This window comes from Watersipora subatra, chromosome 9 (genome assembly GCF_963576615.1).
Source record: "Watersipora subatra chromosome 9, tzWatSuba1.1, whole genome shotgun sequence".
Classification (NCBI taxonomy): Eukaryota; Metazoa; Bryozoa; class Gymnolaemata; order Cheilostomatida; family Watersiporidae; genus Watersipora; species Watersipora subatra.
Window position 1 is genome coordinate 15,309,992 of NC_088716.1, and position 13,660 is coordinate 15,323,651.

The 13,660-nt window shown below is 37.9% G+C and overlaps 2 protein-coding genes and 1 pseudogene across 2 annotated transcripts; 1 reads left to right on the forward strand and 2 right to left on the reverse strand.

Moving 5' to 3' along the window:
- Window positions 1-6,954, forward strand: part of LOC137404827 (fumarate hydratase class I, aerobic-like) — a 36,125-nt pseudogene extending 29,171 nt beyond the window's left edge.
- Window positions 6,955-7,427: 473 nt separating this feature from the next.
- Window positions 7,428-8,648, reverse strand: LOC137404828 (uncharacterized). Its single transcript, XM_068091056.1, has one exon. The coding sequence runs from the start codon at window positions 8,646-8,648 to the stop codon at window positions 7,428-7,430; it is 1,221 nt and encodes a 406-aa protein (XP_067947157.1).
- A 131-nt stretch (window positions 8,649-8,779) lies between these two features.
- Window positions 8,780-12,460, reverse strand: LOC137404829 (uncharacterized). Its single transcript, XM_068091057.1, has one exon. The coding sequence runs from the start codon at window positions 12,458-12,460 to the stop codon at window positions 8,780-8,782; it is 3,681 nt and encodes a 1,226-aa protein (XP_067947158.1).
- Between the last annotated feature and the right edge of the window lie 1,200 nt (window positions 12,461-13,660).

The following is a 13,660-nucleotide window of genomic DNA, read 5'->3' on the forward strand; positions in this document are numbered from 1 at the left end:
ACGGATAAATGCCGATCATATCAAACCGGCCGCGGATATCTAGCTGTCACCGAAAATGATTAGTTTTCCCGGATACCGGGAATCCCTCGGTGTCGGTAAGAGCAAATAACTCCTTACTGGCCCAACACTAAAAACTATGAGGCTATTTTGTATTGCTGCTGACCTTTGCAGGATTATGCCTGTGTCTCATTCGGGCCAACAACAGCTGGGCAAATGGACTCATGCGTTGAAGAATTTCAGGCTGCCGGTAGTGGCAGGTTCATGCTTGCCAACGGAACTGGAATGAAGGCTGTAAGTATGACACCTTTTGACAGGTGCTTGTGAATATATATAAGTACAAGAGTTACAAGATGCTAGTATATGTCTAACAATAAGATGTATGCAGACAACACTCATCAGTAGGCCATGAATATGACAACTACTAACATAGGATTATTTATATGACAAATGATGACAAAAGGATGACAACTCATGAATGTCTCACATTCTAATATCTTGTCTCACAGGCTACTATATTATTTCAAAGGCTAATATACTGTCTCACAGGCTAATATCTTATCTCAAAAGCTAATACCTGCAGATATTAGCTTTTGCATGGTTTCACAGGCTAATGCTTTGTCTCACAGTTTAATGGCTTGTCTCACAGGCTACTGTCTTTGTTCACAGGCCAATATCTTGTCTCGTATGTTAATATCTGATATCACACGCTAATATCTTGTCTCCCAGGCTAATATTTTGTATCATAGGCTTGTAACTTGTTTTACAGGTAAAGTTTGTCTGAAAGACAGATGGAGGATTCTATTTAGGGTCAATAGGAGGCACTGCAGCAGTTTTGGCTCAGAACAGCATTAAAAAGGTAGAGCTGCTGGAGTATCCAGAACTCGGTAAGTTTTTATACACAATCAGTTCTCCATGTGTTTGTATGTAGCACCATCCTTCCTATTGTCTTAGTTCATTGTAGTACCGACTCTCAGATTCCAACTTTACAGATGAGATGCGTTTCAGACGGTAATTTAATAAACGAATTTGTTCGTAAGTTGTCTTGCACTATAACTTGTGCAGAGAGCCTCGGCTAAAGGATTATCATTTTTTTTCCTAAAAGTTTTTCAAATAGAAGATCGTAAAAGTTTTGTTTTGCTAAAGCAATTATTTAGACACTAATACCGACTTGTTCAGCAGTGCGGAAAAAGAATTGAAGTCAGCAGACACTTTGAAAGGTTTTGAACAGCCAGAAGTTAAAATTGTTCCAAAGAAAGCGACAATCAGAATGCAACCTGCCGAGCAAATGATGCAAAGATTTTTGTTCAAAAAGTGTAATTTGAGCTTTTGCATGTATTATAATTATGGGTTGTTTATGTCACTTGTTTTTGAATATCTATTTGTAGCATTCGGTAAATATTAAAAAACTTATAAGCTTGCAGGTTTATAGCATATTATTTGATAACATAATTGCTGTTATATAGACTCGGCTTATGATAGATTCTCTCTTATAACTCCTCTTCTATTGCACATAAAAAGCCAGTTGGGATGCAAACTGTAGCAAACATATGGCTGAGTGTGATGAGCTTTAATGCAACACTGTTAAATATAGTTATAAAGAGTTATAGGTTAGTGTCTGTATGAACAACATCATTCGTATCTACCGTAGTGCGTAATATAAATGTTTGTATGTAGGTTAGCATCTGTAGGTCTTGACCGGACAGCTTTTGTTAACCCTGTTATTCCCTAGTGTGTTCAACTCTGTTAGTCTCAGACGAGTTTAACAATGTTTGTCCCATATGTGTTTAACCCTGTTAGCCCATCTGGTTTATTTAGTATCTGACTCTAAGTGCAGGTGTGCCCAGCAGCGCAATTGGATCATGCTAATCCTTGTGTCATAAGCTTTTTGACATGTAAAGACAGGTTATTGGTCTCACAGTGTATAAGCAGAAAACAAGATGAGCTTAAAAACATATCAATTGACATGTTTACATGCTGTCAATCCATCAGAAGATGTCATGTTATAGAGCAGCCAAAACAACAGCATTATGAAAGTACTTCAGTATTTCAGTCAGTGTGAGGGCAGCTAATGTAACTTTATACAGTCTCATCACATTTGGTGATTCATAAAATATATTGACCTACACTACTATTATAGGTAATGGAATTGTTCAGGCAAATGGAGCTCAATTTTAAATTTACAAAAACTTAAAATTCACAATTAAATTAAATTTTAGTCGTAAAAGTTTATAAAGACCTTTTCTGTTTACTAACCTGTTCATTATGGCTTCTTATTTTGGAATAAGTGTCCAACTCTGTTATGTAAAAAGTAGGCATATTTTCATCTCTTATTATTTTCATCCGTGCCAACGTCATAATATTAATAATTATATTATTAATACTTTTTCAACTTTTGTTAATTTAAACTTTTAAATTTGTTATTATGTTATTTATACCAATAAAAGGGAATTGTTTTAATTCTTTTACTTAAATGGAGAACATGACAAACTATTTTAAAGTATGTTGGTTTACTATAGGTACAGGACTGCTAAAAACATGTTGATATCCTCGTTTAATGGGAGTTGTCTTATCTCGGTTTATTACTGCAAGAAAAAGAAAAATTGTTCCAAAATCCATGTATAGTTTATATCAAATCAACTTATTTAGTCGAATGATAGCTGTTTAATCTGGTTAAAGTCGATACTTTTTGCTATGAATGAAGGTGTATCTAAATACTTTGGAAGTTATCATATTTACTTTAAAGCACCTGGATGTGTGCGACTGTTTCTGCATCTTCATACATACATGTATACCAGCTTCTCAAGCAGGAAGTATTACTTTTTAACCTTCTTTGAAAACTGGATTATTTTCTTAATTTATAGTTTTTCTTTATCATTCTCTTGACTTGTCTTTAGACAGACAGAAAGACAGACACACATTGTTCTTATTATAGTAAGGATTGTGGCAGCAAACAATACTAGTATTTTGTAATTGGCTTTCAAGGAAGAAACTAAATACAAATCATCAACCTCTGTCATCAAGTCTTGCCTTGGTGTAATTAAATAATTTCGCAGAGCATTTTTTCTGAATGTTTTGCCAAAAAATGCTAGTTTTTCATTATTTTCAAAAATGATGCACAAAGTTGAACATTTGTAGGACCTCCTCAGCCGGTTCATTTTACTTTAGAGTTATCTCATCCTACACTGAAGGAATGCAATCCTCAGTTTTTACAATATTAATGAAGGAAGAACAGCAGAGTGAAAGAGTAGAATCCATCAAGTGGAGACAATAAGACCTGATACGAACAGGTTTGATTATGAGATTATATCTACTGATGAGTGAATACTTATTAGCTAAGTAATTTTATCACATTATTACCCGTGCGCAAGTTTGATGAGAATTTAATAACAAATAATATGTAAACTTTTTTTGACTGACATCAGTTCCCAATTTCTATCATGTACCTCAACTGGTATTCAAGTAGCTCAAATTAACAAAAAGATTTTTTACATTCCTAATATGTACAGAAGAACCAGCAAATCATACAATTTCTAAGTATAAATATTCAGGAGTTGTCTGTTCAACATCTGTTGTATTGCCAGACAACACATTGGTTGGATCCAAAGATTTTTTTAAATTAGCTGTTTATTGGTAATAGTTTCTCTTATTTTTAATTGTGTACGTTTACTGAGGATGTATTGAGCAGAATATTTAGCAGGAAGCAAGCAAAAAATTTCATCTAGTTTTGTAACCAGAAAAACCCAGAGGCTCAGCAATGAAGTGATGATTCTTCCTTCCAATTTGGAAATGAGTTGCCACAGCGATAGGATGCTGCATTTGAGTTTCGATTAATTTTTAGTTCGGTATAGCGATAATATTTAATTAGTGCACCTGGTGTCACTAACCAGTATTTTGGATGTTACCATTATAGGCCGAGTGTCACTAGTGCCGGGTGTCAATATTACATGCTGGGTGTCATGTACGCGCCCCTTGAGAAAGGTTTCTCAGTTCTTAATTGACCAGATTTTGTAATTTTTAATGTTTATTTGAATAGATCATCTTCAATGTGAAGTTGCACTGTTTCCACTGATAACAAATATTTTTGTAAAGTTGCCAAAGCTCCTCATTTCATGGCATAGAGTTACCAAATGAGACATCAACATTTCAGAAACCTTTTTATATTGTGTTATGTTTTGTCTTTTCTTGCTAGATTATCTCATAGTGACCAATAAGAGCTGTTTATTCAGCAAATATTATATAATGTAATAATGAGTATTCTAGTTCTGTAAGTAACAGCTTGTGAGTAAATGGAGCTACTGCTGTGTTGGTATTTACAGGTTATATCTCTGAAAGATATGATGCTCATGGTTCCTTCTTTATAAGAGCCCTTGTGGAAGCGTGACAAACACAGCTGTCATCGGGATGTGAAGAGGCTGTTTGAGGAGCAGGTACTCCTTAATAATAGCTATAATAGTGTCAATAACTCTCTTTATTCATTTTTCACCTTTTACTAAACAGTATCTTAGTAAATATTGTTATACTTTGAGGTGTTTCTCTCAGCTTCTTAGACACCACAGATTTGTAAAGTAGGTCATTTGACAAACCATAAGAAAACTCTGTTAACTTTATGATTCAAGAAACATAATTGAATAGTGACATTTAGCCTGAAGTATCCTTCACCTTGTAGATAGCTAAGAAGGTGAGAGCGAAAAGCATAGAGGTTAACAACAGATATCCAAGAGTAAACAGACAGCAGCCCATCCTGATATGTTTACCAACTGATGGTAAAAAGCTCTACCTATTTCTTGGCTATACTCCTCCATCATCTGAGAGACAATAAAACACTTTTTGGTTGGCTATCTTATTACAAGCTCATGCGCAGGAGTTATTGTATATAGAAGACAACTTCCAATTTATTTATATCAATGTGTTCTTACATGTATTTGTTCATAACGATATTGTGAATGATTTATTTTAATATTATAACCAGATGACTGGTATCAACCATTCAATTAAGTTTCACTTGAATCTGCGTCGCTTTAGTGATTTGACAGTATGTTATTTTGTCTATGAAAATATACAGAGTTTCAATTAAAAGTTCAACAGAATAAAAATTTAACAAACTTATGCTAATCACGCACGATTGGTACTAAATAAATTCATGAAACAAAAATTAAATCATTATCTACCATCTGTATTGCTTGAATACTCAAGACTCTAGTAAGCAACTATTCAATGCACAGCAGAATACCTAGGCTTGTGCCAGTCAAAATTTTGTCTTCGAAAATGATGAAATTTGAGAGATATGCTAGGAATAGTGTTTATTTTGAAATCACGAATTCAACCACCTACATGGCTTTTCATTCAGACCTGGTATACTTGTATATCAAGTTTTATTAGGACCATGAGATAATGACAAATACATAAATAAATGTATACATATAATAAATGTACAGAGGTAATTATTGAGGAGTTGTCACACTCGTGACGTTATCAAAAGGATAAACTAAATCATTTTAGTGATTCAGTTTTACGCTTTTCATTTACAGTAACCCAAAATCCTAACATTTTTCAAAGTTTGTATCTACCCGTTTTTGTTAATAAAACCAAACTAAAGTAAGGTCGATAAGTTTGCTGTTTCTATTCGGTTTTTTTACCGTGTCAAGGGGTTAGTTTTGTTACTTTAGTATGATATTGCAACTACATTTTTAAATTAAGGTATGGTCTATGCCTGCAGTGCTGAATTTTCTTATTTAGTTTATATGTTATTTTGCTTGTCATAAAATTTACAACTTTTAAAAAGTTTTTTAGACTCACAAAGTTGTACTAATGCAATCATGTTTGGTATATTTTTGTTTATAGGGTGTTTGACCATAGATAATAAAACAATTTGTCTAATCATTTGCTTATGAGTAATGCTCAAGTTTTTGATGTATTTTTTCACCGGTTGCATACGTGTGAGAGTTGTCCAACGTACCGGGCCTGCCAGTTGGTAATTTTATCGTTTGATATAGTTACAAAAAGGCTGTGTAGAGTTTTGCTAGATACTAGCGTGATAAGTTTGGAGTTATAGCTCACTGGTCTGTTTTAGATATGTAGATCGTGAAACCTATACAATGGATAAAAGCATTCTAATTAGTGGAATATTACTACAAAATGTAAAAAGCATAAAGTGTATAAAGCATTATGTAGAAACATATAACATGCAGGAAAACTGACAAATAATACAGAATAGCAAGAAAAATGACATATTATGTATAACATCTATTTCACTAACCTTGTGCCTCCGTAATCACATTACTAGCATACTAGCGTCACATTCTTTAGTCTATTCGCTATTTGTGAAAAACAGCTGTAAATATGTCAGGTAAGTCTTATCTGCTTAGACTCTAAAACTAAACTAAAAACAAGACAAAGAAAAAGAGCGGCAACAAACAAAATTTGGTGACCCAAAAGCAGCGCTATCATTGGTCATCATCATTAGACCACCTAAGGCAACCGGAGAGCAGAGGACAGGCTGGCTGTCCATGAATCGCCACTGAGGGTGACCAGAGTGCGCAAAAACTAATGGCCAAAGCAGTTACAGGAATGTGAGGCAATGCTTACTAGGCTCTTCACACTCCCATCTAAATTTATCAAATTTACTATAATAATATGGTCCCAATGCTCTTTAAAGTTTTGATTTATTGAATATATGATTGCTAAAATACTCTACATATAATGATCATGCTATTTGAGTAATCTACACTATATCTACTATAACGTCCAAAGCCACATTTATGCTTTGGCGATCACGACTATCTTCTGGATAGGTCGTTTTAGCATTGTCGCAGGTGCCAGTGGTCTGCCCATTCTGTCCAAGTGCCTGTTGGCAAGCCGCAGGATCACATTGCGTACAAGACCGTCCTCACCTTGTATGGCGTCTTCAATAACTCCCCATCTCCAGGCATTCCTAGGCTGATTGTCTTCTTTTAGAATCACAACATCTCCCACCTTGACACTTTCTTTACTACTTAACCACTTTTGTCTCAGGGTTAGATGCCGCATGTAGTCGGCTTTCCAGGCGACCCAAAAATTCCTGAGCAAATTGCTGAGCTATTTTCCATTGTGTCCGCCTATAGAGCTCGTCATTCTGAAACTTTCCTGGTGGTGGAGCTGCAAGCTGGGTGCTTTTCATGGTCAACAAATGGTTGGGAGTGATTATATCTTCATCAGCGTTGCTGATGTTGGTTGTTGTGAGCGGTCTATGGTTTAATATACTTGCCGCTTCATAAAAAGCAGTTCTCAGGGTTTGAGTCCCAAGCCTTCCCTTGTACTTAGCAGCCATGCCATTTAACACAGCTCGTACAGACCTGATCATTCGCTCCCATACACCTCCTTGGTGACTCGCTTCTGGACTGTTCATTCGAAATTCTATTTTATTTGCGATGAGGTAGTTTCTTACATCTTCATCTTACAGTCACATCGATTTGCCTTTGAAACTCATTCTGTGCACCCACGAAGTTGGTGCCTTGATCACTAAATAGCGTCAAAACAGGTCCTCTGATGGCCACAAAACATCTCAATGCGTTGATAAATGCATCCGTGGTCAATTCTTCCAACAGTTCGATATGAATGGCTCGGGAGTATAAGCACGTGAACAACAGTCCCCACCGTTTGAGCTCTGATCTCCTGTCCTTCACCATAAAATGACCAAATACATCCATGCCTACATGAGTAAATGGTGGGGTTTGCTCTATTCGTTCCGGAGGTAACTGGCCCATCTGTTGCTGTTCAGGTTGCTTTCTGAGTCTGGAACATATAACACAAGAGCTGATGAGATTTTTGACTACATTGGAAGCGTTGAGTATCCAGAAGCCTCCAGATCTGATTGCTGCCAAAGTACTTTGTCTACCAAGATGATGTATTTTTTCATGAAAGTGTTGTACCAACAATTTGGCTATGTGCGTGTCTTTCGGAATAATTGCTGGGCGCCTTTCGACTTCTTCTAATGTAGTAGCTCTATCAATTCTTCCACCAACACGAAGTATTCCAGATCCATCTAACAGTGGGTTGAGTTTGAAGATGGAACTTTTCTTTCCCACTCTTTTCTGGCATTTTATTTGAGAAATTTCATCAGCATAATGTTCAGTTTGAAGAACCTTGATTACTCTTGTTTCGGCTTTAGATAAGTCTGCAAGAGTTACTTTTTTGTCTTTATTATCAGCTCTTTTAGGTAGCATGCTAAGCGCCGCAATGCTTCGAGTCAGATCCTTCCACTGGCTAAAATTTTCAAATCTAGAAGACATCTGGATTTTGGGTATAGTTGATGTGGCCATAGCTTTGACGGTCTCAAGTTCTGGATCATTCTCTATATGATCACCTTTGATCTTGTGTTTGTCTATGTAGCTTTCAAGGTTGGCTTGTCTCAGAAATAAAGGTCCACCAAACCATGTTGACTGCAACAGTTGGTCTATATTCGCACCCCTAGAGGCAATATCTGCAGGATTATCCGTAGTGGCCACATAATTCCACTGTTCTTGAGAGCTCGCATTTTTGATTTCTTGAACTCTATTGGGGACGTACATGCGGAATTGTTTGGTATCATTGGCAATGTAGCCCAGAACTATCTTGGAGTCTGTCCAATAGTGTTCACTGTCTACATGGACTCTCAGCTCCTTTTTTACCATAGTGCCCAGGCGTGTGGCCATAACTGCTGCTTGGAGTTCAAGTCTAGGAACTGTGATTGGTTTCAATGGGCTGACTCTTGACTTTCCAATTAGCAATGCGCAGCTCCTGGTTCCATTTGGATTTATTAATCTTAAGTATGTGCAAGCTGCATATCCTTTTTAAGGCTTGCATCACTGAAGTGATGAAGTTCATATCGTGGGCTTACCATACATGGTGGCTTGATACATCTCGGTACTTTTACAGTTTTTAACTTTTGCAGTTCGAATACCCAAGCGTTCCAATCATCAAGCAAGTCACAACTGATTGGTTGGTCCCATGGTTCTTTTGATGATGTGCATGCTTGTAATAGCTGTTTGCCCTTCAAAATGAAAGGAGCAAGGAGCCCAAGAGGGTCGTACACTTGTGCTACGGTTGACAACAAACCACGCTTAGTTGTTGGCTTTTCTTTAATGTTGTTGACGAACTGGAAACGATCGGTGTCAATACACCACTCTAGGCCTAAAGTTCGTTCATTTGGTAGGTGGTCTTGCAGCAAATCAAGCTTTTGAATTGTCTCACACCTTTCGGTCTCCGGAACTGTGGCAAGAACGTGTCGATCATTGCTAGCAAACTTGTGAAGCCTGATGTTGCCTTTTGAACATATCTTCCTTGCGCTGTCAATCAATTGAATAGCTTCACGTTGGTTGGCAATACTTGTCACCCCTTCATCCACATAAAAATCATGGATGAGAAAATCTGCTGCTTTGTCAGATATGCTGCGATGGTCATAGGCGAGCTTTCTTAGACCAAATGTGGCTACTCCAGGTGACGAGGTAGCACCGAAGAGATGAACAGTCATTCGGTATTCCTTGCAAGTAGACAAGTCTTCGTCTACCCACAAAAACCTCAAGTAGTCTCTGTGTTCTGGCTGGACATAGAAGTTATGAAACATCTGCTGAATGTCACAGCAGATAGCAATCTTTTCTAGCCGAAATCGACATAGTATACCCACTAAACTATTAATGTGGTCGGGGCCTTGAAGGAGTGCATCATTCAGAGCGATGCCGTTATACTTGGCGCTCGCATCGAAGACTACTCGTAGCTTCTTTTTCTTTGGGTGCCGTATTCCGAAGTGAGGTATATACCAGCACTTATCTGTCAGGGATGTGTTTGTCACTTCTTCTGCATGTCCTGCTGTGATTAAGGCTTGCATAAACTTGAAATACTCTGCTTTGTAAGACTTGTCTGCCTTGAGCTTTCTTATTAGCTGATCTAAGCGTTTTTGTGCTTGTACTTTGTTATTTGGGAGAGTTGGCATGTATTTGAACGGGAGTGGCAGAACATAATTTCCATCAGGTGTCTGAGTAGTTCCATTTTCCAATATTTTCACAAACTGTAGATCATTCTGTGATACCTTACCAGATTCAGTGTCTTTGAATTCTTGGTCAAGTATGTTCAGAATCTCTTTGTCCTTAGTATCTGTCTTGTTTATAGATCTGGTTCCATTCTGAGGTTTGCCTCCACACAGAGTCCATCCAAACATTGTTCGCATAGCAAACATTTTTCCTGCTGTTCCAGGTACTGAGTCGAGCGGAGTCAGGGCTTGTGGACAATCAGTACCAATCAAGAGACCTACTGGTATGTCAAGTAACGGAGGTAGCTTTTCGGCGATATCCTGCAGGTGGCCCGTTGCATCTGCCTTTGCTGCAGTTGGTATCTGTTCTCTGTTGCATGTGATAGCATCTTGCTCATAAGCATTTATGGATGTAACTTCATTGGTTGAGAATCCTCTCAGTTTGATATTAACATATTTATTTGTTGTTTGCGTAGAGCATCCATTGAGCGTGCTCATAGTGATTTGCTCTGGTCTACCTCTTGGTTCAATAAATTCAGCTGTTTCTTTTGATATGAAACATGCGTCTGACTGTGTATCAAGGAGAGCGTACACAAGTTTTTCTTTGCCATTTTCTGCGCTGACGTAAACAGGGATTGCCATGCAAGCCACGCCATCATTAGTGGTTCTAACCGTATTGCACCTCACTTCCTTGCGGGCTTCAGTTTGACTTGCCTCTGCACTTATTTTAGTATCCATTGTGGTGCTGTTGTCACGTGGTTTAGCAATCCTTTCTTCAGGATGGTCTTTCCTAGTCCATCCTATATTCTCAAATGTATGCATTGCTGTTGGGTGAGACTTACTACACCTTTTACATGTGGCCTTGTTTGGGCAGTCCTTTGATCGATGACCATCAGCTCGCAGGCAGCTGAAGCACAAACGATTATTAAAAACAAATTTGGTTTTATCTGCATAGGGCAGAGCTTCTAATTTAAAGCACTTTGTAGTAGCATGAGAATCTTTTTTACAGAACAGACACAGAACTTTGATTTCTATGGTGCTCGCCTTGAAAGTTCTGGTTCGAACTTGCTGTTTAACAGTTTTGCTTTGGGGGTTTGATGCTTGCAGCGATATTGGTAGTAGCATGACGTCTGCTTCGTCTTGTATAAAGCTCGTAAACTCACTAAAGCTTGGATAGGAGTCTTCCTTGACTGCTTTGGCTACTACTATGGCCCATCGGTTTTTAAGCCAGTCTGGCAACTTATCACTCAATTTCTCATTTTCTTGACAATCATTTAGTATAGCGAGCCCTGGTGTTGATTGCATTCCACTTCTAATGTGTGATAGAAAATCTCCAAACTCTCTGAGTGCTTTCCCATCTTTGGGATGTATTCTCGGCCAAGCAGCAAGCTTGTTGCGAAAAGTGCGAACAATACTTTGCTTGTTGCCATATCTCTCTTTAAGCATAGCTCTTGCATCTAGATATGCTTCGTTAGTATTGGTCACAAAGTGTCCATTGATGCACTTCTTGGCTTCTCCTCCAACGAACCTTTTTAGGTGTCTGAGACGTTCCTTCCCATTGATGTTTTCAGCCTTTAAATAAGCATCTAGATCTACTTGCCAGTCAGTAAAATCTAGCAAATCTCCTGTAAAAAGAGAAGGTTCTACTGATGTTCTTTTTGCAGTGGCTTTATTCATTGTTGAAACAAGACTTTCTGCAAGCTGCCGCACTGCATCTAATCCATCTGAGGCGGGCGTTGCAGAGCGCTCTACTTTGTCTGTACTGGCAAGTGGGGGTAATGGTCGAGGTGTGTCATTCTCAGTAATAACAATTATGTCTTGTTGTGTGACAGGAGTTGCTTCTTTCGGTGTGGGGTTTCTTCGGCTTCGCCTTTGTCTTTTGAGTTCTTCATAGATTTGCATCTCTTTTGAAAACTGCTCCTTCGCTTTCTGCAGTACAGATTCAGCTTCTTTGAGCTCTCTTTCTTCTTCTTCATCCTGAATCTGTAGGGCTGCCACTCTTTCTGTCATAGACTCCTTTATAGTCTCAAACTCGTTCGATAGATCGCTAAACATACTTTCTACACTCTTATCTGGTTTATTAGCACATAAAACACACATTTCCTTGTACGCTGTACAGATATGATCAAAACCCTGTTGGAAGGTAGAACTACATTCCTCTAACTGGTGTAAATCAAGAGATTCAATATCTGATATCAACTTAGTATACTCGACCAACTGAGTACTTATGGACTTGACTAAAAATGTTTTCAACTCTAAAGTTCTACTTTCTTTACCTATGAGAGAAAGGTTACGAGATCTCTCTGACCTTCTAGGTTCAAAATGACTGCTTTCAGGATTACCAACATCGTTAGTATTATTCGCTTGCGCTGTAACTAAATGAGTATGTGCAGAACCTAGATCATCATCTAACCTATCCGACAGCGAGCCATCAGGAGATGGCGCCCGCGAACTACCACCCTCAGTATCACTCGACATTACTGCCCCCGCATGCAGTCCTTATAGCGGATGATGATGTACAAAGCAGCCCAAGGGTCTCCAACTGATGTCTGTTTTACAAAAAATGAGAAGAAAAAAAATCTTTAAGGTAAACCAAATGTTTCAAGAGATAAAAGGTATCAAATGAAAAATGAAAGGTGTAGTGTGTAAATGGTTACGTATGTTTCAAGCAATTACTTCTAATGAACCAGTTGAATACATAAGGTCAGCCTCAAGCTGAAGCTATTTGGATGTCAAATTGTTCACCAATATTGTGGTACAAACGTTTAAAAATCTACTAAAAAATGCTGCGGCTGATAGACACGTGTAAATGCACTTAGCTGAATTGGACCTATGTAGTTGCAGTGCTCGGTATACTGTAGAGCCTCGAAACTGTCCGAACTGTAAAACTGTAACTGTGAATTGTAGAACTGTGTAACTGTGGACTGTAAACTGTAGAACTGTGGACTGTAGAACTGTGGACTGTAGAACTGTGGACTGTAGAACTGTGGACTGTAGAACTGTGGACTGTAGAACTTTGGACTGTAGAACTGTGGACTGTAAAACTGTGGACTGTAGAACTGTAGACTGTAGAACTGTAGACTGTAGAACTGTATTATTGCTCAACTGTAGAGCTGTGGACTGTAGACTGTAGAACTGTGGACTGTAGAACTGTGGACTGTAGAACTGTGGACTGTAGAACTGTGGACTGTAGAACTGTGGACTGTAGAACTGTGGACTGTAGAACTGTAATATTGCTCAACTGTAGAGCCTCGGTATTGTTTGCAGATAAATTATTTCTCCAAACACCGGATAAGGTTTCACTGTAGAGTTTTGCTAGATACTAGCGTGATAAGTTTGGAGTTATAGCTCACTGGTCTATTTTAGATATGTAGATCGTGAAACCTATACAATGGATAAAAGCATTCTAATTAGTGGAATATTACTACAAAATGTAAAAAGCATGAAATGTATAAAGCATTATGTAGAAACATATAACATGCAGGAAAACTGACAAATAATACAGAATAGCAAGCAAAATGACATATTATTTATAACATCTATTTCATTAACCTTGTGCCTCCGTAATCACATTACTAGCATACTAGCGTCACATTCTTTAGTCTATTCGCTATTTGTGAAAAACAGCTGTAAACATGTCAGGTAAGTCTTATCTGCTTAGACTCTAAAACTAAACTA

Bases quoted from the DNA above. Each gene is read 5' to 3' on its own strand.
- LOC137404828 (XM_068091056.1), bottom strand. From the start codon at position 8,648: ATGGTAAAAAAGGAGCTGAGAGTCCATGTAGACAGTGAACACTATTGG.
- LOC137404829 (XM_068091057.1), bottom strand. From the start codon at position 12,460: ATGTCGAGTGATACTGAGGGTGGTAGTTCGCGGGCGCCATCTCCTGAT.